General features: G+C 45.0%; 2 protein-coding genes across 2 annotated transcripts; both read right to left on the bottom strand.

The window, feature by feature from the left end:
• Window positions 1-1,968: 1,968 nt before the first annotated feature.
• On the bottom strand, window positions 1,969-20,102 carry vps37d (VPS37D subunit of ESCRT-I). Its single transcript, XM_037468040.2, has 4 exons — window positions 19,867-20,102; window positions 15,917-16,088; window positions 8,334-8,416; window positions 1,969-4,063 (listed from the first exon to the last, which is right to left on the bottom strand). The coding sequence occupies exons 1-4, from the start codon at window positions 19,987-19,989 to the stop codon at window positions 3,542-3,544; spliced, it is 900 nt and encodes a 299-aa protein (XP_037323937.2). The 5' UTR covers window positions 19,990-20,102; the 3' UTR covers window positions 1,969-3,541.
• Window positions 20,103-22,415: 2,313 nt separating this feature from the next.
• LOC119215960 (probable DNA-directed RNA polymerase subunit delta) lies at window positions 22,416-26,741 on the bottom strand. The gene is made up of 4 exons (XM_037468540.2): window positions 26,551-26,741; window positions 24,522-24,570; window positions 23,763-23,839; window positions 22,416-23,387 (listed from the first exon to the last, which is right to left on the bottom strand). The coding sequence occupies exons 1-4, from the start codon at window positions 26,660-26,662 to the stop codon at window positions 22,870-22,872; spliced, it is 756 nt and encodes a 251-aa protein (XP_037324437.2). The 5' UTR covers window positions 26,663-26,741; the 3' UTR covers window positions 22,416-22,869.
• Between the last annotated feature and the right edge of the window lie 1,168 nt (window positions 26,742-27,909).

Here is a 27,909-nt window from a genome sequence, read left to right as displayed (position 1 = left end):
TTTGAAAGGTTTGAATTTACAAACGAAATACGTGCTGAGGTTATAAAACATGACCCATTGTAGACGATTAAACGACCCAAAGTATAAAAAGAAGTTAAAATCAACTGGTGCAGCAGCGGCGTTTAAGTGCTGCTTTTATGCCGCTCACATGAATACATTAATGATGATCCACTCATCCAGGAGCAATGAAAGGCGCTACTCTGCATCATGACCACTTTCTACTTACTTAACTACATATTTGAAGTGTGTTTTCAGTGTAGGACTTTACAATAGCTGGTATTCTTTTATTCCTCAGCCTGGGTTGAAGTGAGTGAAGAGGACGTGAAGCAGATGTTCAGACGGTGGACCAGCTGGTCCGCAGCCAGTCCGAATATTCATCGTGTTGATGGTTTAGTGGCCGAGGAGCCGCACTAATGTAATTGAGATAAATAATTTAGCGTGATTAGAGGCCGGTGTTCAAAATGTCCCCGAGGAATAAATCAACTTCATCAGATATATGTTCTCACATCATCAATCGATCATAACGTTGTCCCGAAATGACATGAATTATTGAACCCAAATCTGTTAAAAATGAACTGTACGAAGCATTTTAAAAAATTCGCTCACATTTGAGAGTGTGGGCACAAAATAAAAGCCTTTTGGCCTCCACGGAGGAAAGTTATCATCCATATAAATGACGAAGCAGGAAGTATGAAGACCGTAAAAAATTGGATATGTTTGTTAATTATCTCTGGCGCCCTCAAACTGGCTCCTGTGGCCTCTTCGTGGGGACTCGACCCACATGTTGGGAAACCATTTTGCCGTTATTGATTCTATTCCTCTCTGCGATGCTGCTGCTGAGCTCTGAGGCACATCGGACTTCTTCCGTGTACTCCTAACCCACTTTACTCACTGTGAAGCTTCATCTGACTCCGTGTGAAAAAAAGAGCAGAAAACAAGTAACAAATATTAAACTTCATCAAATGGTTTTATTTTTCGCTGCAGCCTCCACGGGGAAAGTCCCCATCTTTAACGACACCACTCCAAAGCTCCACTGCGGCCTTTTGGGAAACATGGAAGCCTGACGACGCGTCAGCAGATATTAGCTTGGCTCCGGAGAGACGCCGTCACAGCTCGTTGCGGCCGCGTCTCATTCGGCAACCAACGGCGTCTCCACAGACTTCACGAGACGAGTCTCAAGTGACCACGGTCCTCGTCGTTGTGTGAAAACACCAACAGTGCACAGCGAGGGAGACGATGGTCTTCTGTTCCTCCACATGCAGATACTTTGAAACAGCTAAATGTACCCAAACTATTTCAGCTTTTAAAATGGGTCACTGTTTTACTTTCACATCAAATGTCCCGCAGTCAAATAAAAAACTCTCTCCGACAAAATAAATATCGGAGTAAAAAGTACTATAGAAATACATTGAGTGCACATTATATTTCTATCCCGACACTTCACGTGTCTTCGTGCATTGTTTTTCTTGCTGCTCGTCAGCATGGTTTAACGAGGACCTTTAACAGCCTTATTCAGGTTTTCTTGCTGTAAACCATTAAGCTCTGATTCAGTTAATTATCGTCATCCGGACACCAGTAATCCACTTATGAGCTAACGAAGCCGTCGGCCTTGTTATTTTTTTGTTTGTTGGTGTAACGAGGTCAAAGATCAGAATTTTCCCACAAGTTGACATTTCCCTCCTGACAACAGGACTGCGTTCCATTGGCTCGTCTCCGTACCGATGGAGCGGACGCTAACTGGTTCTATTTATCTCTTTAGCGCTCATCTGGGAGCAAAGGCTGCTGGGATAAACCCTGAGAATAAGAAGTCAGACTAGAGTCAAACTTAAATGCAATTAAAAAATAAAGTTATGAAAAACAAAAAATAAGTTCAGAGTAGGGCTGAAGAATAAAATAAAATATATGTTATATACATGTATGTTACCTAGATGCCTCGCAGTGAGAACAGGGTGCTTTCACACTTCAAGATACAAGAATCTGTTTTATAATTTAATTAAAAACACTGTACAGATCTGTGAACGTGGCAACAGACAACAGCTTTACCAAAAGATCTCACAATAAATAGGAAGTCAGAGAAAAACAGAAGAAGAAAAGGCTGTTTTTTTCTTTTACCAAAATCTTTCATAGCAGCTTCTATTCTCGTCTTTCCATAAGCTGCTGATGCTTCAGTTCAATATTACATATTGGATAACAAGTTATTTTTAGCCTGGTAGCTTCAGTCACAGATCTCAGCAGTTAGTTTGTGTTATTAGATATGAAAAGATAAAACAGAACCACATTCCTCCTCTTCACAGAACATGAGTGTGAAGAGATGTTTGTTATAGCACTGAAGGCTCCTTATGTGTGTGTCAAGCTGCTAAATGAGTTATTAATGAGAAAAATCTAAAACTACAATCCAGAGATATTCCCTTTGGGTGAATGTTTGAAAAGGAGAGAGGGGCAAACCTTGTGTTTGTCTCCATTCATTTTCAGATGAAATTCCCCTCAAACTTCATCCTCATGGGGGGGTGGGTGGGGGGGGGGGGGCTCTTCATTTATCCACGCTAAACAAGAAGCTTTGAAGTCAGCCGTTTAAAATGGGATTTACATGAATAAATAAATCATGTGAGCTCCAGCACTGTTGATGAAATTGCACAAGAAGGCTTTTTATGGAGGGGGGGGGGGGTTGGCAGGTTATGTTCTGGGAATAATGAATAAATACCCCTCTCTCCGGTGGTTTTGGTTAAAACTTCATGTAATCATCAGCATTGATGATCTGGTGTGAATGTTGCGGTTTGATGAGTTTATATTAAAAGCATCATTTTCTTGATGCCGTCTGAACTCTCAAAGCCTCTTTGAACAAGGACATCCTTTTTGTTCCGTTTTCCTACCGAGATGTGCTTCACAACCTTGAGCTTCACAGCCCTTTAAAGTATAGATATATAAAAATAATAATTAAATAATTAAAATCTGAAAAGGGTGTGTGAGCTTCGTTATCAAATCGTATATCAAATCTCAGCTTTGACTCAAAGTGAGTCAAAGTGTCCGAGCAGAAGGAAACCGGCGATATGAAAGGATCCGTTAGAGGCTTTCACACCTCACGACACCATCACCAAACGCCACCAGAACAAAGCCTCCGACCCGAATGATGAACAACTTCAGCTCGGATCATGACGCTCGGACAGAAGCGGCGTCTCCGCTGGCTCCACTTGGCCATCGTAGCCACGGCAACGCTGGAGAGAAGCCCCCCAAAACGCCAAAAATCACCACGGCAACGCTGGAGAGAAGCCCCCCAAACGCCAAAAATCAGCCCGGCAGATTGCTGCATACGTTTCCATCGTCAACAATAAGGAGAGGCCTGATCAGCGATTGGTTGTTAGTGTGCGGGTCCCTCGTCCTGCCCTCGTGTGTGTGTGTGTGTCATAGATGGACAACAGATATGTCCGCGGCGCTTTCTGACTCTGGATCAGTCTTGGCCCGCGTGGTTGTGACAGTCACTGTTTGGTTCCGTGTCATAGCGGCTCTTCATCACCCCCCCCTCCCTCCTCTTCCTCTCGGAGCTTTATCGGTACGGCGGTTCCGGCTGCTGAGGGTTGGGCCTGTAAAGCTGCTGCATCCTCACCGGCCTCCCGTTGGCCGGCCAGCCGCCCGGTAACTGTCCGATGACCCTGAGGCCCACCGGCTGGCCGTGCCCCGGGATCGGGTTGCTGAGGAGGTGGGCGTGGCTGTGGGCGTGGCCCGGCTGGGGCTCGGGCGGCGGAGCGCAGCACGGCGCCGAGGCGGGGGGAGAGACGGGGTAGTGGGGGAGGAGGATGGCGGGCGTGAGGCCGTAGCGGACCTGGAACACGCGGAGGGGACCCTGAGCCACGAAGCCGTTGGGGGGCCGCGGCGGCTCCGAGTCCCGCTTCACCCCCCCGCTCTCCTCCGCCCCCGTGGCCTTGCTCGCCGGCCGCTTGGCCCGCGCTGCCTCCTGCATCTTCTCCGCCTGGGCCCGGCGGACGTGGTACGTCTTCCTGGAGCTCTGGAAGGAGTCCAGGAACTGGTCCAGGCTCGCGGCGCCCTCCATGAACTTCTCCAGCAGCTCCTGTGAAGCCAAACAAACGCACATCAGCGCACAAAAAGGGTGGAACAGCGAGCAAACACAACGCCTCTGAAAGGACGAGGAGGATTTCATCAGCTCGGGGGGGTGTTAGTTTGACTTCAAGTACATTCTATGTGATGCAACGGTTACTTTTGGCGGCGCTTGAAAGCCCAGCGATCCGTCTGTGTGCGTTCCCAGCACGTGAGCAGCGCCTCCCGAACGAGGACAGAGGGTTATATTTGGGAAGCGATCACTGCACACAGCGGAGGATTTGGGTTTATAGGCCCCGGACTGAAAAGACAGGGTTTATTCCCATTATGGTCATTTAATTACACCCCGGGAGAGGAAACAGTGTATAGCGCGTCTGTCTACACTCGGATAGAACACTGTCGGCAGATTTCTTTGGGCGTCATGTAAATGAGGTTTTACGTAACCGGGCTAACGGATTAGAGGAACACATTTCATGGTTGACTGTAAACACAAAAAGGTGCGTGACAAAGACGTGTTCAATGATCGCTGTGAGACCCGTGAGGAGGGATGGAATCGTTGTTTTGGGGCACCGTGAAACCTCAGACACATCGATAGTGTGAGGGAACAGTTTAATGGAGACTTGTCGTCTACTATTCTACTCATAAAAGCATATCTCAAAAATAGTAGTTTTATGTTTTGCGAGGCTAAACCGTAGTTCACTGTAGATTTTAGAAAATCATGTTGGGGGCCTTTTTTCTGCATCAGATTAACACACATCGCTGTCAGCAGGATGGGTTTTGTGGGATTAAGTCAAAATAAATAACCAATGAAGCCACGCGTCACTAAGAGCGACACTTTGACTCATTGACGCTCAAAGATGGAACTCTTTAAATAAACAAGACAATAAAAATAATACCACCAGATCTACTCCAATAGTGTTGAACCTAAATTCAGAGCATTAATAAAGCAATAAACGCCTATTTACTCACAACGCCGTCACTCTTCTTTCTCTCCAATAACTTGGAGATTGTGATTGGTCGAGCCTGTTGTTCCTACATCTGCGTGCGTGCCCCCCCCCACTGTGACTCCAGAGTTCCTCCATCTGGCATGGACGTCGTTAAATAACCTCAGGACGCACACACAGCAGCTGTTACCGGAAAACGCTAATTTAATTTAAATGCTCTGTGTGTGTGTGTGTGTGTGTGTGTGTGTGTGTGTGTGTGTTTGTGTGTGTGTGTGTGTGTCAAATAGAATCACGATGAAGCAAAAAGCCACAACCAAGTCTTGATTTGACTTTGAATCTGCTGATTCATACTTAGTCATTTAATTGATTCATTTACTGAGTATTAGTTTTTTTGATTTACATTCTTCTAATGCTTAAACACTTATTTATCTGGACAGCAAAGAATATTTACTTTATGTTGATTTTTCCCTTTAAAGCACAAAGAGAAAAACATTCTGACCAAAAGGGACAATAAATAACAGACATGATGGAATACGCAATGTAAGACAGTTTAAAAGCAGTGAGAGGACATGTGTTCTACAGAAACGGCACTTTAAAAAGGTGCGTTTAGAGCTGCTGAGTGACTACGTCCACAGATCTGCGAGGCGTAGCGATGCGGGCGGAGCTTTCAACGGTTCAGAAGCTGCTGCCTTAAAAGATGAGGGTGAGTGGGGGTGGAGTAACCACCATGAAAACGTAGTGCTCTGTACGTGAGGGCGAGGAGTCCAAAGTGTGTCCCAAAAGCTGCTGGGAGGCGGTGAGGAGATCGCAGTATGAGGGTCATGTGACACCGTCGTGTTTGTCCGGGCTGCAAACGGTTTATGTGATGAAAACAGAATGAATGCATGAATGATCATCTCAAGTTCAGCAGGTGAGACCACAGAGCTGAGTTGAATGACGCTTCTGACACGAAGAAACATGATCCAGACAGCTGTTTAATGAGGAGCTCAAATGATCAAAGAGGACCTTCGATGTGGAGCAGAGGGGACCGATAACATGTCACCCATCGCTTACTCACTCAATGAATTGATATTGAAAAGAAAACACTGTAGAGTAGAAATTAGTACAGATGAACAACGACATTGATCGTCCACGTCCGTTTATCTTTGACATTTTGTTCTGATCAATAATGTAAAATGTTTTTAAACTTCCGGATTTAGTGCAGTAGTTTAATTTACTATTTACAGAAATGTGAATCCTCACTAACAGCTCACGACTATTTGTTTATATTTCAGCTTCTTGTGATCAATAGAATCTACGCTCCTGGTTTTCTGAAGGTTGTTTTTTTCTCTGTACATGCGTGCGTCTGCAGAAACAAACCCACAAAGAGAAAACATCACGTTGGCAGCAGCCCCCTCCCCTCTTCAGTCTCTTCTTCTTGGCATCGATCCGCCGGCCTCCGCAGAGACAGCGGAGCCGCGAGTTAAAACCCGACCGGCTCTCTGCTGCGTGTGACGAAGACGAAGGAAAAGCCAGAAGGTCGTTTTAACTTCGCCTGATTGGAGGCGAAGCTGCGTCTCCTTCGTCGCATTTTGGTTTTTCGTGTTTTCACCCGACGAGGAATCCTCCCAACGAGGAGCCTTGTTTGACTTGAGGCACCGGGGGCAGAAGGCAGGGCCCTGATCCCAACCCCCCCTTAAACCCTGAGCCCCACCCCCCCCTCCCCAGCTGACACATGTCACCGCACGATTCACAATTGAGGGTATTTATTTAACACTTTGAGGTGTTTTTTTCCATCTTTAACTATTCATTTTATAACGTGTGCCGTCCTCCTTTTTACGTGGCCATGCTTTTGGCGTTTTTAATGCCACATTGCAATGACTTGTGGGTAATTCTCTTGGGCAAAGTCAGCACCTAATGCCGACTTACAGAAAGGGTTCATGAAGAGCCCTCAAACACTCACAATTTGACAATGGAACTAAACCCTCATGGAGGTAGCGGGAGCGAGTTCTTAAGGGGGGGGGGGGGGGGGATCGGGCGAGGGAGATTTTCCTTCTTTTTTTTCGAGGCCGTGGGAAGACACGCTCTTCAACATTTTCACGGTTGCAGTGGCACTGCTGTGATTACTGCTTTGTGAATTCCGATAGATGTTTTGGATTAGAAACCGCTGCATTTCTTGTCATAAAAAAGTGGATTTTTTTTTTCTTTTCTCTGCCACTGAAGCAACGACCCTTTCGGGGCTGGATCTCTAACAAATGAGATCAGAACAAGAGTCTCAGAAGAAGAGACACAAGAGAGATTCAGGTCGACACAGACCCAGTTGGATGCAAGTCTTAAAGTGGATTCATGTGGGTGATGAGAAGCACCAACACAAGCCGAGTGCACCCCGCTGCTTCATCGATCAGGGGGACAGACGCCCTAATGAATCATGGAGGCATTGATCGGAGCCGGGGTGGGGAGGGGGGGGGTTGTTTCCTGATTGAGGACGAGAAGACATGCAGGACTGAGACAGCGCCGCTTGTTATAGCACGCAATGGTTTTTGAAGATTAAGAAAAGATAAATGGGGCACGCTGTGAAGTTGGCTTCAATGGGTTTGCAGAGCATTGTACACATATGATATTGAAAGCCTAAGTGGAACAAAGAAAATCATCTATTGACAGAGTGCTTTGAATGAAAGAAAAGATCCTTGGGGAAGCATCTGACACGCTCTGAACCTCCGAGTGGGCGGGACTTTGTGCACGTTTGATTGACAGCTGAGCCGACAGGAGACCGTGTGAGCGGCTGCTGCCAGATATTAGTCTGCGCTCAGTGGCCTCCTCTTTGTAAAGCGGTTTACGCCGGCCGCCAATTCATTCCTTTTTATTGAAGGAACCTTTAGCGTCTGAGGTAAGAACGTTGACCACAGCCATTTTTAAAAAGTCCGTAAACTGACACAGAAGAAGAGCAACTTGTCGTAATTTTGCGGCAGCCACAGGGTGTGAAGCATTACCATTGCATTGGAGTTGTGCAGTGACCTGACGGCACCGGTTCATCCGTCTACAGACAGACGCAGTTTCCTTTGCGCCTCATTCGAGCCACTTCATCAGCGTCTCCCCGAGCTAACGGCGCCTCGCAGACGCAGAGGATGAGCGTCGGCCTTCTGTTCCGAAAGCCTGAAGGGAATCCTCCGGAGGCAGCCGCGGTGGGAGCTTAGCAGCTCTCAGATGCTTTGTGTGTACACGCACAGATCAGATTGCACACAAGTGGGTGGGCCGTCATGACTGCAGGCTTTAAAAGAATCTCCCACAACTGCGCTGCCGAAGTGACGCAAGACCGGATCTGAAGAAGGGTGGGGGGAGGGGGGGGGGGGGGTCTCTTACCTCTGAATGCTCCTCGGCACGAGCCACCTCCTCCTGGAGGAGGCTCTGCGCCGTCTGCAGCCCGCGTTTCTCGCCGCGAGTCCCTGCAACGACAAAAGAGTCACCAATGAGTCACTGTAGAGAAAGACCAGGGGAAGCACAGAAAATGATTTTGGCTTCATGAAAACAACAACTTTTGACTATTTTGAGACGCTGGTTTTAGTTCAACCACCAAAACTCAAACCTTTCTCCATGTCTCGTTTTTGCCATCTACACTCAGATGCATCACTTATTTGTTCACGCCTGTTTGCAGTCAATAAACCTGTAAAACCTAAACAAACGGTAAATTATCCAGGCGTTCTGTCATCGAGCCTCATGGAGAAGGCCCGGCGGCTCGGTGTTTGTGCCCACGTCCAAATGATTAATGATCTTTTTTTGTTTTTTAAACGCTATGAGCCTTATTAAAACAAAGGAAGCAGCCAGCTCCCAAAACCACAGAGCCTGTAATGGGCCGTGACGCGTTGGAAGCAGCTCTCACACCGACTTCACGCCAGCACGCCGTGACGGGCGGCGTCTTGTTGCTGCGATGCAGAAGTCGGTCCACCCTGTCCGATCATCTTTAAGCAATATCTCCACGTTCCCACATCCCAATGTTGACACTACGGAGGCCAAAAATACACAGAGAAGGACTCTCAGTAGGGATTTGACTGAAGTTAAATTAAAACAAAAGCCTTGTTGATATTGAAAACCCTCTCATGGGGAGCCCTGGGGGCCTCAGAGGTGAACACGCTGAACACAAACTATTCATCGTCTCAATGCAAATGATGGAATAAACATCTGTACTTTTAATAAAACAAAAGGACGTTTAGAGGGGCAGCTCTTGAGGAATTTAAGGCGTTGACACATATTTGTCTCATTTGTGTTTAGCTCTATCTGCCTCTTGTCTGCGTTTTCACTTTCTCTCTCGGTTCTATTTCCCCTGCAGCAATAAAAGACTGATCTCCTGCCATCTCATCTTATCTCATCTCATCTCATCATGCAACCGACTAAACAAACTCTCACATGGCTTCATACGGGAGGCCCGCTTAGGGGCCTCGTCTTAGGGATGAAATTGCAGCGCGTAGACAACATGTAACCCCCCCCCTTGTGGTTGCTCCCCAGGATGAACAAGCTTGACCCAGCTGACCATAAAGTGTGTCTTGCCCTCCAAGAGACGCTGTGACAGCCCCCCCCCCCCCCTCTCACAAATCAGACTGGGTTCACTTGAGCCTAAAGGGCAAATAAAGGTCAGAGTAGTGACTCCAATAACTCTAAAGCCTCGGGTGTGCGGGGGTGATGGGGGGGGGGGGGGGCGCTCTGCTTCCTACAATGCCCTTTAGCAATAATAATCCATCGCTCCGCTTTACATGTCCGCTCCCCGCTCGTCACCAGGATGTAAATGAAAAGACGTGCATTAAGGGACGACATCATTCGTGACCCCCCCCCCCGACCCGGCGTATGTAGGTTTAATGAGAGGTGACGGCCAGGCGAAGAAATGATCCTCGCAGCAGCTGTATGTGACCTACATCTGAGGTGGGGAAAGTGAAGGGTAAAGATTGTGGTGGGGGGGGGGGGGGGGGGTTGGACCTGGAGGCAGGCACAGCCTGAATCGTTTTGGGATGAAGCAGCAGACATGAGACGATGAGACCGAAAGGCCGTACGAGGTCTAAGCACCACTGACAAATCAATCCAAACATCTGAGGAGGCCATTGTTGTGTAAATGTGTAAATTGATTAAATACGTCCTCATTTCCTTCAACTAGACCCGAATGTGTAACGTCGCCATAACGGCCCCTGAAAGCCTCAGTGGTGATTTGATGCAATAGAAAACTATGGATGAAACAAACACGTATATATATCGGCAGCCGGTTCCATTCCAACAGGGGGGGACTGGGCCAGCGACCCGAGAGCCCGTCTGGATGTCTGAGACTTGGAGGCGGAGGATAAAACCAAACGTATTCTGAACTATATGGAACGGACGGTTGGACCAACCGACAACTTCCTCAGTCCTCCGTCTCTTCTGAGGATTATCAGAGACGATACCGAAGACGGTTCCTGAAAATAATGGGTTTCAGATGAATGCGTGCATCAATCGTGATAAAAAGGTTGATGAACCCAAAGGGCAGATTGTGGGAGAATCGTCTTTCGCGCATGGCGTGAATGAGAGTGACTGTGTATGAATGGGTGAATGAGGACATAAAAAAACAACCATCATTCAATAAAAGTACATTAAATATTCAAACTCTCTGGCACTAGAGATTTTATATCAAAATAATGAATAAATGATCCTAAAATTAATCTGGAGTAAGAATAATCACTGATTGCAGCTGTAGATAAATTACTTTGGTAAAGAACAAACTGCTTCAACAGTGAATGTGAAGAAGACTTCTTACAAAACTTAAAGATTATTGTATTGCGTAATTAAAAAACTCATTAGTTGCAGCCTCAATATGCACATAAGTGGATTAATCAAAATATATTGGAATTTAGCAGTGTCGTTGGAAAAGTAGTTTGCGCTGGATATGTCTGTATGTAAAATATCAGTCTTTAATCCCTGGTTTATTTTCTTGCTTTGAACTGAATCTCCATTGATATTTCAGCCCTGAACTGTAATAACATCCGCGGCTCCAGACCAGAACAAACAAATCAAAGCGCCTGTTCCCACGACAACATGAATCGGACCAGCAGTCAGGAACTAGCCCCCCCCCCCGCCACCCCCCCCCTGGCCATCGAGTCGTGCAGGGTTTCTCCAACAAACAAACCCACCTGAGTCCAAACGTCCGGCGGGTTCTCGGAGGAGCGGCAGGGAAACACTAATCGCCTCGACAGCTGCAGTCAAAGCGCGAGCCGAGCAGCTGATGAAGACATGTTGAACCCGGAGGTAGAGTACAAGAATTATTCAACAGATTCAGGCTCTGCTACTTCTTGTAATCACTGCTGTCTCCTCTGTGATCTGGTGCATGAAATAATTCTGTGAGGGGGATGGATACTATAGAAGGGTGGACGGGGGGGGGCAGTTGAAGTCATAATTTCCTGCTCTGAGGAGGGGGAGGGACACAAAAGGAAGGCAGAGTTCCAACTTCTTTACACGACTTCTTCCGTCCCTTTTGATTGTTATTTAAATATCTGAGTGGAGATGGTGAAAGTGTGACAACAACATTATAAAAGGCACATTTAACGTTACAAAAGGATGATTAAAGGACGTGTGGCGATTTGCAACCACACCCTCAGCCACAGCTCACTGGTTTGGTTGTGATTCGCGTGTGAACGAAAGAAAAAAACATGGCGGACGGTTGAGTGGCGTGGCGTTACACTGGCAGTCTGCACCTCTGACATCAGAGGCTTATTCTACACATCGGTTCTATTGTTTCCATACAGTAGCAACCGTGCACAACACACACACTGAGAATCACCAGTTCATTCGTAAAAGAAAGGCAGAATGGTTTCGTTTAACGCCCACATCACATCAACTCGTAGGCGCGTTCACCTCAACACTTATGTTACATTTGAGGGACTAGTCCATTACTGCAGCTCATGACGCTCATGTAGCGTTGATTACGAGTGAAGCATTTATCATAGAGGCGACTCAGACAGACGTTTTCACGCTTGAGCAGAAGCGCGCGGCGGTCTGTCGATACCCAGGAATGACAAACAACGTCGGTTAGATATCAGCGGCCTCCCTCCCGCTCTCGCCCCCCAGCACAACAGATTTCCACGTTTAACGCCTGACCGCCCCCCCCAAACATAGTCTTCGCTCGATCAAAAGGCTGAGAGATCTCACTGCAGCGCACTGAAGGAGCTCCAGCTGGAAACAACCGATGCCTTGAGTCAATAATAATAATAATAATAATAATAATACGCACACAAAACACACCGCAAGCGCTACACTCCTGAATAAGTGCTGTAAAATGGGTCACGGCATTACAGATGGCTGCTGTATAGGCGGCCTGAAAATTAGCCAGCGATTGAATTACTTGCACGTCCCCCCCCCCCCCCCCCCGGCACTGTGGCCTCGTGTTTGGCCTCCGCTGACACGGCGTCGCGTCACGGCACAAAGGACCGGAGAGGCTTTGAGTGTGACAAGGCGTCACAGAGCGAGCGGAACGCTGTCCTTCAGGAGGCTGAATGCGGCAGCAATGACATCTAGTTTTTAATGGAGCTTCCTTTTCTTCCCGCCTCTGGTTTGAGGAACTCGTCCCCGGCCGGTTCGATGCAGCTCCGGTGATTAACGCTGGCGAGAAGACCTGAGGCCAGAAACCACGTTCCTACGAGGAGGAAGAGCTGTTCCGACAGCTTGATGTTCAATCGATCGTTAAATATGTTTACACCCCCCCCCCCCCCCCCCGAGAGGAGAACCGAGGTCCCTGCAGTCCGTCATCCGTGTCACTGCTCGTTGCTTTGTTGGTAAAGAGAGGGTCGAGTTTCACGCTTTACCCCACAAATAAAATCCTACACAATCAAGGACAATGACATTATATCTAAATTGTGGTTGAAGAGAGTAAAGGAGCAGTAATCGCTTTAACTAAGACATTAGTTGCAAAAAATAAGGATTTTACAGGTAAACCAACCTGTAGACATAGTCTGAAACCACTGCGCTTCATTCAGATTCACAATCAAGATGTTTGAAGATGTTTATATGCAAAGTTGCTGCTCCTGTGATTTACAAAATAGTAGACTTTTTGCAAGTTACATATTTTTTTTTAAATTGGGATTAATTGCGCCGCCCTACTGTGAAGCAGCTGGTCCGCTCAGCATGGGAAGTTAAAGTTGTGTGGGCCAAACACTTCTTACCAGCAGTAACAATAGAGCTGCAAAGCTGTTAGTTAGGCATATCGCAAATGAAATATCAGCTAAATTGCCTTTTAGAAATCTGCTTCTGTTATTCTAGTATTTTATCCAATTTAAATAATGTAGAAAAGACATAAAAGATGCAAAGTATTTTGTTTAAAACTACATTTGTCACATCTGCACTCAACACTTTACGGCTTTTTGCAAACAGACAATCATGTCTGAAAATACCTACAATGTGTATAAAACCCCAGGTTTTTTGAGGTTGAAGACTTTTCTTATGACCGCTCTACCCTTCAGACAAAGAGTCTCAGCCGGCCACACAGCGCCTCATGGATATCGAAAACATCCCCAAAGACAGAAACATTCAGATTGTATACAGCCTTCGAACCCACAAGTGACAGCGCTTTTACTCAAATGGGAATCTGGAAAGTCCCACACGGAAAGCTTTGTTACTACGTCTCGTCTCACATTCACGCCGTTCTGCTTTAGAGGGAACAAACAAGTCCATAATCCCACTTTGAAGAGCCGCGCCCAACTTCACAAACAGCAGTGTGAAGAGGAGACGGGACGAGTACGGACCCGAAGGAGGATGGAACATGCTGACCGCCACCCGTTCAAGTGGTGGGAGTGTGAAGGACTTAGCGGCTGGTTAAAGTTCAATGTTTCACATTCTGTCACAAAAACGTCCTGTGTGTAAATCGAAGGAGAATACAAGGACTGTAAGAGACAAAAGGTGCCGTCAAAGTCCAGCTGCAGTAAAGTTTAGCTCGTAGGCTAGTTGGCTAGCCATGCTAACGTTGGAGCGGCTTGTATTGTGGGTTGGAAACCACAATCATAACTTTCCAATGTATAAATACACTGGACTGGCATCAGACGTGTGCCAGTGGTTTTGAGCATTCTTCTAACCAAGAACAAAGATTTACTATTTACTGTTAACATTTCTTACTGTATTAGTGCCGAGAGGAGCTGGTACCCTTTGATTCACAGCTCCTGACACCATATCTGACACGGTGTGTTTTAAATAGCGCCGTCGCGGTCCTAAAAATATCTCCATGGGATCTGAAGCTGTCAACCCGTTTAAACACTACAAACAGGCCTGAGGCTAAATAAATACATACCTAATTCTGCTTTTCATCTCTTGGTTTGGTTTCAGAAGATAAAACGTTAACGCATCTTATCTGCAAAATGTTCACCGACAACCCGTATCTTTGATTCTACAGCATCCTCTTACAAATACAACAGCAGGATTTATACGATTATGAAGTAATCCTTAAGTTTTCAGTCAACATGTGTAAGGTTGATGTTTAAGTTCTAATTGAGTACAAACAGGAGTTCTGCTCAGAGTTCAACTGTCTCAGAATTTTCTATGCAAACATTTATTTTTTATTAAATTGTAAAAGGCACTTAAAGTCTTTCGTTAGGGTTTTGGGAAAGATTGTGGTTTTGACATTGAAAAATGTAACCGTGGCTTGACTTAATTAACATCTAACCAAAACCTCCGTTCTTCCCTCAATGCACTTTAGCAGCACTTAACGTAACCACACTTGGGCGCCAAAGTTCTGTGCTTTTGTACACGCACCTCCCTCCTACAAAATGTTACAGAAAACTGTTCACAATGTGAACCTGGTCCACTGGTTTGTGGACCTTAAGTTCAAAAGAATCCTGATGTACAGATATGGTTATGAAGACGACCACAGTAAGCCCCGCCCTAAAGCAGCCCTTCTTTTACGGTCTATTTGACTCTAAACAGTACTAAATGAACATCATGCTGTATTAAAGACTTATGGATTTTAGGAGTCAATGTCAGCGATTAGCAGCAGAACGACAAGAGATGGAAAAAGAGGCTATTAATAGTTGATAGAATGGATAAACTGTAGCTGTAGACGGTAAGAAACACGCGAGGTCACAACGCAGCCCTTCCTGTGGTGACGGATCCACATCCAACTAGCAGGAAGTAAAGGAGCAACACTTGGGTCTGCCCGGACCCACTCGCCACTACTAGCCCAAAGAAAAGGCCGTGCCCATTCATCTTCTGCCCCCCTCCCCCCTGCTGCAGCAAATGAGAATCAGATTCTTTGCAGGGGAAGGACAGACCCCCACCCATCCTGCTGTTCTGGGGAGGTGGGACAGCATCTGTGTACCGCGCACACATCCACAGGAAGTTTAACATTCCACCAAACTTCCATCACCGGCCGGCAGCTGAGCCACAAAACGTGTTTCCGTTACAGCCGCCCGGGGGCCGGCCCCCGCTGCGCCGCTGCAGCACACAAGCCACAGCCATAAATAGGCAGCAGTTGACATTACCTCCAGTAATTAATGCAGCAGGATTTATTTTATCACCTGCTTTCGGCTTGGCTCCGTTCACGGAGAAGGCATTTCTAAAAAGCTTACCCGAAAGGCTTAAAATGTGCGAGCCGAGGCTTAAGACAGACATCCTGCGCCGCTGCCCCCGTCAGAAAGCACCACGGAGACACAAGGCCCCCTTCACCCCCGCCCATTCCTTCACAACTGCTGCAGGCTCCCCGCCGGCATTTGACATGCTCCGATTCGTTCCCATGACCAGAAACTGAAGCTTTTCTCCTCCTGCGACGAGAGACACACCACCCCCCCCCATGCTCCACACACCAAGCCAGAGTGTCACAGCCAGTCAGGAGGGGGGGTACGTCACCATCACGTAGCAACGAGACAACTAGCGCAGGAAGCAGTGACCTCGACGTGGTCTTCCACTGGCATCCCCCCCCCCCCGCTGCCTCATCAGCGCTGGCTCAAACTCACCGAGCTGACTCCGTTTTTCCCGGCAGGCGGTGGCCAGGTTGGACAGCTCCCGGTATTTCTCCGCCAGTTGGACTTTGCCGTTGCACAGGCGGGGCTGTCGGGCGAGGCTGTCCTCGGCGAGGCTCCGATTGGTCGTCTGCAGCGCCTCCCTGTCCACCTGGAGCTCCTGAAGCTGAGCACAAGGACAAAGTCAACACATGCGCAATCACATGATTTCCTCTGTTTAGACTATTATGGTCTGGTTGAACTATAATGGACATTTATTCGTTTGTCATAGACTAAATCTCCCTGTCCGTGGTCCAAGCAGCTGAGAAACCGCGGATGTTCCCGCTCTCTAATGGCAGCGGGGCTGCTGGTGCCTTGCAATAAACGGATGGAAGACAGTTACAGAGGTTCTTGTTTCCTCCACAGGAAATACAGGAGGAAGTCCTGTCCGGACCCAAATAGTTTCCTGTGTATTCAAAGGCCAGCGGAAAGTGTCCGATAACGTAGGAGGACTCCTTTATCGTCCAGGGCTGTACGGGAAGGTGAAGTGCACCTGCTGAATGAGCTTTGGTACACAGCAAAGACACTGGCATCCAAACAGCGTCCAGTACAATCTCCTACTCCCAGCTGACCTTTTAAATGATCATAGTACCGCAGAACCATCAAGACTTTTAAAGTATGTCGCTTTTCAAAACGGAATCATTTCCCTCCCACCAATAAGTTGTTTTTAAATGTTAAAATCAAAGTGAATTGGAATAAATGGATTTGCTATGTTAAAAGGTTGAAAATGAGGGGTTTTCCAGAAGAGGCAAAAATATAAATAATGACAAAACAAGTATAAATAATATTCGTCATGTTTCTGCAGCACTAGTGTAACTACTGGTACTTAATAGTAATACTACATTACTGGTACTTTAAATCTAATACGCCTTTAATATTTCATGGAATAATGGAAAAAGGTCAAAGTCATTTGTGGGGGAAGGTCACATTTCTAGGTGTGTGTTGGTGAAACACGCTGCTGGGGGAGGAAGTGGGGGCTCTGGCTCTGTCATGTGTAGCAGTGGGGAGGGGGTAATCGTCGTCGGACCATAAGAAAGCTATAAATTATTCAAATGACCGCCCCTCCCTCCAGTCATCAGCATGGCTGTAAAGAGAAACGCTGACACAAAGACACTTTGTGAGCTTCACGCTGACAGAAGAATCTGAATCGTCTTTGAGGGCCGCGGGTCCAGTTGCAGGATTCCCCCGACCCGGCCCAGCCGGAGGCTTCCTCTTGCTCCATTGCTTTCTTTCAACGGTCAGTCACTGGGGGCCCGAAGGCCGGTGCTCATGCGGCGCATCTGTCTTACATTTCACGGGTCACCAAAAGGATGTGAGAGAGTGTCGCGTTCAGAGGAATTGGCAGAATGTGCCCCGTAGTCAAAAAGAAGAGAAAGAGACACCACAAAAACGACTGTTCAAGATAAAAAGATAAAAAAACACACACAGGGGCTTAAATCTCAGGCACCGCTTCATTCTAAACAGCAGTCAAAACTGTCGCTGCATTTCCCAGCGTTCATCCAAACGTCTGCTGCGGTCTTTGGGGGGGGGCGGGGGGGGGGCTCTCTTTGTGCTGTGATGACTGCAGAGCCGGGGCTGACAGTGTTTACCGCCGCTGACAAATGGCACTCGGGGAACAATTAAGTCTCGGGAGTTCCGCGCCGTTGGCGTCTCTCTGTGGTTCGGCGTGTCTGGCCGCGCAAAAAAAAAAAAAAAAACGCACCAAAGTCGGATTTCTCTTTCATCGCCAGTGAGGCTCACGCTCAATTAGCCCTCTGCGGGCCGAAGGCAATCAATTTAACATTCGGCCTGAGAGGAAAACCGGCGGGTGGCGAAAGTCTTTTTCAGTGAAAGGGGAACGCGTTCTTTTCACCGCTTGGGAAGGGTTTAAAAGAGCAGCTGTGATCCAGGTGATCAACCGACGTGTAACGTTAAAAAGAAAAAGGTGTCCGATTTCTGCTGAACCCACTTTGCATTACCTGCTCTGCATGAAAACACGCACAAGCTCATTAACTCAGTGGAGCATTGAGCAGTTGGAGAGACCCAGCTGAAAAGAAGAGGGAATATTGGACAGAAAGCATTGCTCCAGATAAATAATAACGTTGCTCTGCAGCTGTAAATAGGCATCAATCCACATCGTAGAGATATTATATAAGCGTTTACAGCTCACCATTGCAGCTTTTGCATTAATTAGTTCTGCAAATGATAGAAAATTGTGAAATATCCCCCAAGGTCTCATCAAAGCCTGATGCTCCCTTGTGTCAGACCGTGGAACTGGGAATACCACGGAAAACGACATTTGGCTTGTTTTGTGTTCAACTTATTAATTAATTAAAAGTGCAGAACACTCAACAAATCAGACACGGATGCTCACAGCGCTCATCATTGACCTGGGATTAATGAAGCGGAGATGACATGAGGTTCACTCTTCATGTACAGTAGATTACATCCCAACAGAAACGTCCTCTGCCACAAACACAAGCTCTCTATTATTAGTTGGTCCCTCCCTCTCCAGCCCGTCACACTGGTCTGCTCCCGGAGGGGAGTGAGGGGGTGGTATTGTATGACCTCTTGGTGGGATCCAACCTCTGCGGTTCCCATCGTCCCCACTGAGCGCCGGGTTTCAAATGTCACGTGCCGGGCGTCCAAGAACCAGGGCGGAGGGGGGGGGAAGACGACTAATGTCCGCCTTTGTTCTCAGAGCAGTGAGCAAGGGACGCTTTCGGGCGTCTTGATGAATAACAGATGAAGAGCTTTGTGGAGCACGACAGTGAGAACATGAAACACGATGATTATGATGATGGTGATGATGACGACCATCCCACCAGCTTAGGTTTCACTGCACACTTAATTGTTATTCCTCCATCCTCACGTGTATAGCCAGCTGAGTTCTGTTTGAGCAACCCCTCCCAGGCGCAAACCTCATCAAAATGGGGCCCATGGAAATGTTTGGGGAACCACTGGCACATCGTGTGTGTGTGTGTGTGTGTGTGTGTGTGTGTGTGTGTGTGTGTGTGTGTCTCAAAGACAGCGATCCAGTGTGGCTTTAAGTCAGCAAGGTCAACATGCAGCCCCGGGACGGGGTCATTTGACGTGTCAATGCTCAGAGGACTACACTCATGGACGCGTTTGTCTTCACGTGTCTTCCGAGTGACCCCTGCTTATTTCGGCTTTAATCCGAGACACCGAGAAGCAACGTGCTGCTGGTAAACTGCACTTTTAGTCACAATTTACTCCGCTGGCCGCCGTCTCTTCGGAGATGAGACCCGACACGGACAGTTCTAAAAGTCCAAACTGTATTAAAAGGAGTCTCGGTCTGAACAGTGAAGTAATGCCGAATTTAAGATCACACCGTGAGAACTCTGGTGTTTCCCCGGTGCACCTTCTACCCGGTGTGAAAGTGCTACTACGGCGGAAGGAAGCGCTTAAATAGCCGTATTTTAAGGGGAGTTCGTGGTGAGCACGGGAAGGCGCTGCGAGGCTTCCTTCCCCACAAGGAGTCTTGTGAAATTAAAACTATTCCCCCCGTTCGTACAACATTTAATTAACCCTTCGCGTTCCAGCTCGCTTCAGCAACTATTAATTAACGTCAACCGCGAATATTAGCAGACCGGACGAGGGAGGGGGGGGGGAGAGAGAAGAGAGACCCGACCGCTCGCCACGCAGACAATCGATGAGCCGCGAGGCGCGGGTTCGCGTGCGCGTTCTACGACGAAAACGCTCGTTTTCTGAGCTCAACCAAAAAAAAAATCACACAAGCGGTAAAAGTCTAAAAGAAACAAAAAAAACACCGCGTCGTTCACGGCAAAAGAAAGTGTTTAACAAACCGTTAAAGTGGCGGTAATTCCTCACGGAGCTTTGTGGTGTGTGTTTTTTTGTTAGTGGGGGAGTGGGCGTACGGAGGGTAACGTTACTACCTCACTCACCTTTTCATTGAGTCGGAGGATTTGGTCCATTTTGTCGTCGTTCAGTAGGAGCTCCCGGAGCTCGCCGGTGCTCAGGGCCCGGTAGCCGTCGGGACAAGCGTTCGCCTCCTTCGGGTCGGACATGTTGGGTCCTCGCGAGCAGCGTGGAGGAGACGCGGAGTCCGCACAGCGGTTACATCGCTTCTCACATCGGAATGCGATCGGCCCCGCGCGCCGCGGCGTCACGAGCACGCCAACCGTCGGCCACTGCACTTCCGGCCAGCGCCTTCAAAATAAATCCATTTTTAACCCTAACCATTTTTCATTACATTTTGCAAATATTTATAATAGTGCTATTTACACTCACGACGACAAAACTTCGCGCACTATTTGCTGAATATTTTCTATTCGCAATCATTGTTGATGGCTACTTGCTTTTTCGTTTCTCTTACCATGTTAATCATGTCAATCAAAATAAATGACAAAACACTAGTGCAAATGATGTTTTATAATAAGGAAAAACAGCAGACAATTCATGCAACCGTTCTGATAGTATCATTCACATTAAAGGAGGAAGGAAACACACTAAATAAACTTTATTTTAGACCAGATGGGAAGGTCAGTGTAACAATAGCAATAACAGTTAACATAACAGCTTTCACTTCATCATAAAATGTAGCCTTAAATACGTCATTGTTTCATAAATAGTTCTATTATCATGTTCTATATATTACATCATGGTGTGTCCAATATTATATTATTTTTTTTAAACTATTATTAAAGCAATTTAAAGGCAGGGTGTGAGGTTGCTCACGCTTAGGTAAATAATACCGTAACAGAAAGTACATTTGTGTTTTCACTGTGGTATGCTGTTGTTTGTTGTTTCTCTGCATATCATTTCTGATGGTATTTTAAAAATTGTATGCTATCTGTTGCTGTAATAGTGTTGATAACGCTGCACAGGAGGCAATATTCCCTTCGGACTCTTTTTCAAACAGCATTGTCTCCTCACATCTATCAACACTATCTAATATTTATTTTCATAGTTAGTTTATTTTCTTCCAAAACCATCTGTCGATTTATTTGCTGTTTCAAGCCCACACCTTTAGCTGCAGCTACACTTCCGTTTTAGGTTTTTCAAAATTAAAGTCCCCATAAAAAATTACAGATTTTCCTTCACAAACATTTTTTGTGTCAAACATCCAATAACTCAAGAACACCGTCACACTTTATAATAACCTAATTCTAAGACATGTGTCTATTGATGTGGTGAACAACCCAAACTCTTCCTGAACCACACAAAAATATAACAAATGTCTTAATATGAGAGGTTATATTTGTTGATCACAGCACAAAAAACAATAAATATACACTCACAAGTACATTATAATGCGTTAAATCTATTAAAAAAACATTTTCATGCATGTTCATATGCTACATAATATATTATTAGTTAATTATTGTGGACAATGCCAACACAGACTGAGGGTGAAAAAGGAAAAAATCCATCTTTTTCTTCACATTTTTACATTATTTAACCTCAGTGACTTTTGTGTTTTGGCTGGGTTTTTACCCCCAAAATTTTGACCATCTTTTTTTCCCTGCTTTTTCTTTTCCTGCATCGTCTCTTTGGAGCGCCATCAGTTCATTTAATCCTAAACCGAGGCATTCAAATCCACTTATATTCATTAAAACTTCCCGAGGGCTACGTAAGGCAGTGACTGACGACTGGCAGCATGTTATTATGTGGTCGGAGTGTGAGAGATTATGTATGTGGGTCACCAAACGGTTGGCTTAACGGTGCTTTTTCATAACTAAAACTCTTTTTGGTCAATTTGTTCCCTTTTGGAATCCAATGTTTGGATAAACGGGAGATGGAAAGTATAAGACGGATGATGAGTGACATTACACCAACAATACTCAACTGTGAGTTTAACTCCATGACTTCTAGATGCACGGACCATGTTCAGTAAACATTCAAATTCATTAAATGCAACCCGGCTCCCTTGACAGGAGAGTTAAAGCTCATAAAGCGCAATAACATTAACAGCTGTACAATCCGAATACAGCAACAAACCACTAGACAAACATAAAAATATTTTAATTTATACTTATTTTAAGCCTGGCGGCTCGTTTGGCTTTCAAGCTTTCAGGAAATGTGACGTGTTTGGTTTGGTGCTGTCTGTTGGCAGCAGGAGACATTTTCACTTCTGCTGACTGATGAGGCGGTCGTAACCAAAACGGGATCAGAGTCTCTGAACCTCAGGATTCAGCAGAAAAGTAGAAGGAGGAAATGCGTCTTTCTAAACCAATCAATAGGTTTTTGACTCAAGTTTTTCTATTGAATGTAGCCTACTTACTCATAATTATATTGTACTTTTTACTTTACTACATTTCGCTGACCGCTTTAGTTTCTTCTCAGATGACTGTTTTTCATCCCCTTCCTGCCCGGTGAAAACCACGTATCTCCAGATGTGGATGTTGAGTGTTTCTGATAAACTGACGGAGGAAGTGTTTCCTTTATGTGTTGTGGAAATCCTCCTTCCTCTTAAACTGAATAAACTTTTAAAAAAAGCCTCTTGGATCAGCTGGAAAATGCCTCGTCACAAAGCTGAAGGGGCAGTTTGTTTTTTGTGGAGATTCGAGTATTCTGTTCTCACAGAATATGAAGTAATCATGTTGATCACACTGGAAAACACCGCCTTTGCCTGGAGAATGAGTCACGCATGTTGTCAATAATGAAGAAATATTGAAACTATGTAACTATAATAGTAATAACTGCTCGTGGATTGTTTTTGGAAAGACCTCTTAAATAACTTAATGTTGAAAAACTCAAACCTTTTGTTTAAATTCCACTTGTGTGTTTTGCCTCTTCTTTGTCCTTAAACTACCCATTTAATACATATAACCCCGATTTTACTCATGAAACACATCAAAACCTACCAGGGACTTCATTCTGATCCCTGATCCAGAGGGTTGAAAGCGTCTTTACTTGAATGATCTCGCTCCACTCCTCTCATGGTCCTAACCCAAATCGTCGTAGTCATCGTCCTCCTCGGTTTCATCTTCACCCCCGATGTCGTCGTAGTCCTCTTCGGAGAAGCTGTCCGCTGCTGGATCGAGATCCGGGTTCTGTGGAATCCGAGAGAGAGGCTCGTCCTCATCCACCACCTTCAGGTAGTCGGACTGGACGTCCTGCTTGTAGCCTGGGACTTCCTGCTCGTAATCTGGGGTGGCCTGCACGTTGTCTGGGATGTCCTCGTAGTCCGGGACGTCCTGCTCGTAGTCCGGGACGTCCTGCCCGTAATCTGGGGCGGCCTGCACGTTGTCTGGGATGTCCTCGTAGTCCGGGACATCCTGCTCATAGTCTGGGGCGGCCTGCACCCTGTCTGGGACGTCCTGCACGTAGTCCGGGATGTCCTCGTAGTCCGGGACATCCTGCTCGTTGTCTTGGATGTCCTGCTCGTAGTTTGGGGTGGCCTGCTCATAGTCTGCGACGTCCTGCTCGTGCTCCTCAGCCATGTTCTCATAGCTTTGGGCCTCTGGCACAAAAAACATGTATTAAGGCAGTTTATTATTACTAGATTTAAGGAGTTTGATGGTAGATTGCGGCAAAGGGAGACTTGATTATTTTATCAAACCCTTTATCCAAAAAAAAACTTTTCATATATGGCTAGAATTATTTCGCACATCTCTCATCACGACACCAGTGAGGGAAGAAGTTCTCAATACCTCATTTAAAGTTACTACAAGTGACTTTTTCTCTACTGTGGATTTGTGTCCTTGTGGTTTTCCCCTCTCATTTTACTGCAGCGGGGTGCGACAGTCTAACTCACTTCAGACTCGCTCCGGTTTAGCTAGAAGTTCTTCTTATGAGGGATTTGGGAAAGAGACTCTGAGCGTGTTTTGTTTCTTGCCTGCAAGAAGAAACTGTGTCCGAGGAGGTAAAGGCGGGGTCTCTGATGCAAACTTGCTGCCTTGGTATTGATTGCTCCTGAGGAATCGAGAAGAAGAAATGTGTTATGTTTTACACTTCTGGGGGTAGAATCCGACCTCAAGGATCATTTACACATTTTGGGAAATACATTTATTCACCTTTTTTTGCCAGATGAGAAGATTGATATAATTCACACATTTGTCCTTCACTACAATACTTAAGGGTTCCAAAGGGTTCTTCTTAAAGGCCTACGGTTCTACTTAGAACCATCTATTTGTCACAAACTCTTTATGGAAGCAACAATTCTTTGAGGATTTTTAAAAGCGTGAGAGAAAAAGATCCTCCAAATTAAAACACTGAGATGAACTGTCTAGAAAATCCTGTGTAATATAAAAGAATGCTGGATAGCACCTGAGTGGGGGTTCCAGCCTGGTGCAGCAGCTGGTAAGCTTAGCTTAGCTCAACACTGCAAACAGTGTGGAACCTGGATCTGGTCTCAATCGAAGTTGTGCCTTTGCAGTTAAATAATTATCAAGTTATATCTTTAAAAAAAAAATCAGAACAAAAACCTGCTAAATTAGTCGTGCATGTTGCCAATAAGCTTCATATCTAACCAACAAATATACATGAAGTATAAATCTTCTCATATAATGCATGCCAAACAAAGGGAATAAATGCATCTCCTTCAATGTGAAACTTTTCCTTCTATTCAATATGAAATCGGAGAAAATTTTCCTACTTGGCGGAGAAGCCAGCAGACGCTCTCTGTGCGATTCGGAGTTTTCCTTCTGAAAGACAAAAGCCGAGTATTTACATTTAAGCAATGCAGAAATAAGAAAAGTGTACAATAAATGTTTGAGCAAGATGGAAACCAGAGCATTCTTATTTTAGCAAATGCTGATCATGTTGGTAGAAATGATAAAAACAACAGGATTGGTCGATACAAGGTAGTTGCTTTCAACTTTGAGTACGACATCGTTATTTGAAAACTTAACAATAAACATTTGCACATTAAATGGTATTTATATCTAGACCTCTATGCAAACAGTATTCATCTTTACGTATTCCTCTTTTTGTATCCATATGTGCTTCTACTTGTGATTACCAAATACATTTGTCTCTGTTTATGCACAAACTAAGCACCTAAACTAAGGCTCACAGTCTCTGCTGCTGCAGCAGTTTCCCTCAGGGATCATTAAAGTTTCATCTAAGCTAATCAAATCCAGTGGGCGCCACTAATAATAGCAATTCATTCAATTATAATAGCTTTCCTTTGGCTTTGCAGCAAATCCCTCAGAGTAATACATTCATTGTCAGGATGCTAGTGGGTTCTCGGTTTGGTTTTTCTTCCTGTTCTGGCCTTTCATTTGTGGTGATAAAGTTTATTGTTGTTCAGTAAACTACAGAAAACAGGAAGTTAATAATATTGAAAATGAAACTTAAATCTTCTGTTCACTTCTTTTTTCTGTATATTCAAAGTATTTAGCGTAACCACATTGAATAGCTGCTGATGGTTTGGACTTTTCCTTCGAGTGGCAAATATACTGTATTCTCTGAACGGTTATACTTTATGATACTTTATACTGACACAACTCGGAAGGAAACAATGACTTTGCACTTTTCATGTACATTTTTCCACAGCATTGGTTACAACATTTACAAAGATTAGATTAAACAATCAGGAAACTATCTAAATAAAATGTTCAATCATCTAAAACAGCAAATAATAATTGAATTTGTTGAATTCATCGTAAAACATCGGTAGCAGAACGTAGCATTTAAGCCTGGCCAAATTAGTGAGCTAGCAAACTATTGTACATCTGCCTAGTAAGTTAGCTTTTACCAAGGTAGCATTTAGGCGTAGCGTCATAAGCAGGATAGCAGACCAGCATACAGAGGGCTAGTCCGCTCGCTTGTACTAGAGTAGCATTTTCCACACGGCGGAATAAGCCATTAGCCACTAGCCATTAGCCACTAGCCATTAGCCACTAGGCATTAGCCACTAGGCATTAGCCACTAGGCATTAGCGACTAGCCAGTAAACCAGCGTAAAACTGGCTAGTGGCTAAAGTGTCGAGTGTTGGCCGTGAAAAGAGCGTGTGTGTGGAGCATTACATTTTTAAATCGTATTCATTGCTCTTTTTGTGCTTCGTAGTGTTCCAAGTCTCCGCGTTCGCATTAGTCGTTACTGAAAAAACGCGAGGGCAACGTTACGCATAAACATGGCCGCCGCTCTGCTGCTCTGCCACGCCGTTTTGAATGGAACGTTCTTTCTACTATATAACACTGACTACCATTTTTTAATGTTAACATCCTACTTTTGATTGCACTAAATCTCAAAGTTAAATACTCTACTTCTTTACTTCGAGAGCATTTTCTCCTTATTTTGTTAATAATTTTCAATACTTATTCCAGCGCTATTAAATACATGTTCGAGCATAATTTGTCGGTATGAAGCATTTAAGATAAATACAATTTTGGCTAATAGTGCGATTTAATTAATACTAGGGATCAAACACTCCCATAGTTCACATCATATTTAACATGAATACACATCTGTATAATCCATTTCCCTGTGATGGGATAAATGGTGTTTCAAAAATTAAACTTACCCTGCTGAGACCTGCATCTATTATTTGTTTAATAACGTATTCTCACTTTCTTTATCATTTAGTAGTATTAATTGGATAATAAGAGGAAAGGAAGAGAGAAAAAGGAAGCAAACATTTTGTCACCAATAGGGTGTGTTTGGACCGAGGTTGAACCTACCTGACTTTGAAATGCACTTGTTGATCAAGACGAAGATCAGGCTGATCAAACACCACGCAAAAATTATAATAATTATCATCCATAACCAGAGGAATTTGACCGAAAGATCCATGGATAACTCTGCTAAAAACAACAACAAAAAACAGGTGCCGTTAGAAAACTGATTCTTCAAAAGACGTCTGACTTGTGCCTTCCAGTCTCAAGAACTGAAGCTCAGGAAAGAAGACCATTCACCACTTCCCCTTAAGGCGTTGACTAAGTGTTCAGTTTATTTTTGGTGTTCATGGTAGATCGCCAAATCAAACAAGGGACTTTTTTACTGTAAAGTTCAATAAAAATGAGGCCTCAGTGACTTGACATGACCTAATTCTTCAACTTAATTTTAATGTCTTTATGTTCCCTTATCAACAAGAGCAGGATTATATAAATACCCCCTTTTTATTTATCTGCAAGCTTCAGTATCCTCTTTAAAACAGCTTCCTGTCAACTTCTAGGAAAGTTTGATGAATACAGCAGCTTTTGGATTGTAATGTTTTATCACACGTCAATGCACAATAAAGTGTAATCTTGAATAACCAACAACTATATTTATCATGATTAATTTGGTAATAACCCGGGTTAAGGGGTTCATACCTATCCTCGTGATATTTAATGAAACCGTAATTTGTTCTTTTCGAATACTCAGACAGAGCGGTACGTTTTCAGAGAAGAACTGGTGTCTTCAGCGTATTGACATTTCTCAGTAAAAGCAGATGCCGATGCATCACAATGCGTCATCATCCGTTGCATTTGCATGGCAGTTTCTAATTTTCTTTGTTAACCAAATAAATGTGAAGGCTGAAAATAGAACCTTTCAAACCCTTTGCCATGCTCCAGGGACTACAACATGTGTGTGTGCACATGTGTGTTGCGTGTCTTTCCTCTGGGAGAATCAAACACGCATGCCAAATGTTTATAGCTCAGTGAAAATGTGTTTTTGTGAGAAATTCTACTCAGTCTCAGTAAAGCTAAAGATGTCCAAACCGATATCTCAACCCCATTGGAAATGTGCTGGGATGTTAATGTCTTGAGTTTGAGTTTGTGTCAAATTCTGAGCACCGCAACCATTTCCGATGCTCTGCACATTTTCAGTTCCTCTTCAATCAGGGTTGTTATATCTGTTGTATAACTATGATAGATGTAGGTACTTAGGAACGCTTGCTTTACTGAATTATATGTTTTAATCAAAAATAGAAAACCTAGATTTGAAAATGGAACTTTATGCTTAAGTTAAAAAAAATAATATATAAGGAAATGGGCAGTTTACCATCAAAATATTAGTGCCCATAAAATGGTAATTATCAAAAAAACTGTATAGGA

Source organism: Pungitius pungitius, chromosome 16 (assembly GCF_949316345.1).
Source record: "Pungitius pungitius chromosome 16, fPunPun2.1, whole genome shotgun sequence".
In the NCBI taxonomy this organism is placed as follows: domain Eukaryota; kingdom Metazoa; phylum Chordata; class Actinopteri; order Perciformes; family Gasterosteidae; genus Pungitius; species Pungitius pungitius.
Note: the sequence above shows the minus strand (reverse complement) of the source record. Positions and strands in the feature narration are given on the sequence as shown.

Coding starts and splice junctions, on each gene's coding strand:
- vps37d (XM_037468040.2), bottom strand. CDS start 19,989: ATGTCCGACCCGAAGGAGGCGAACGCTTGTCCCGACGGCTACCGGGCC. Junction 8,417..15,916: donor GGAAAAACGGAGTCAGCTCG/GTGAGTTTGAGC, acceptor TTGTCGTTGCAG/GGACTCGCGGCGAGAAACGC. Junction 4,064..8,333: donor GTGCCGAGGAGCATTCAGAG/GTAAGAGACCCC, acceptor TTGGCTTCACAG/GAGCTGCTGGAGAAGTTCAT.
- LOC119215960 (XM_037468540.2), bottom strand. CDS start 26,662: ATGGATCTTTCGGTCAAATTCCTCTGGTTATGGATGATAATTATTATA. Junction 24,571..26,550: donor CAAGTGCATTTCAAAGTCAG/GTAGGTTCAACC, acceptor TTTGTCTTTCAG/AAGGAAAACTCCGAATCGCA. Junction 23,840..24,521: donor TCTGCTGGCTTCTCCGCCAA/GTAGGAAAATTT, acceptor TCGATTCCTCAG/GAGCAATCAATACCAAGGCA.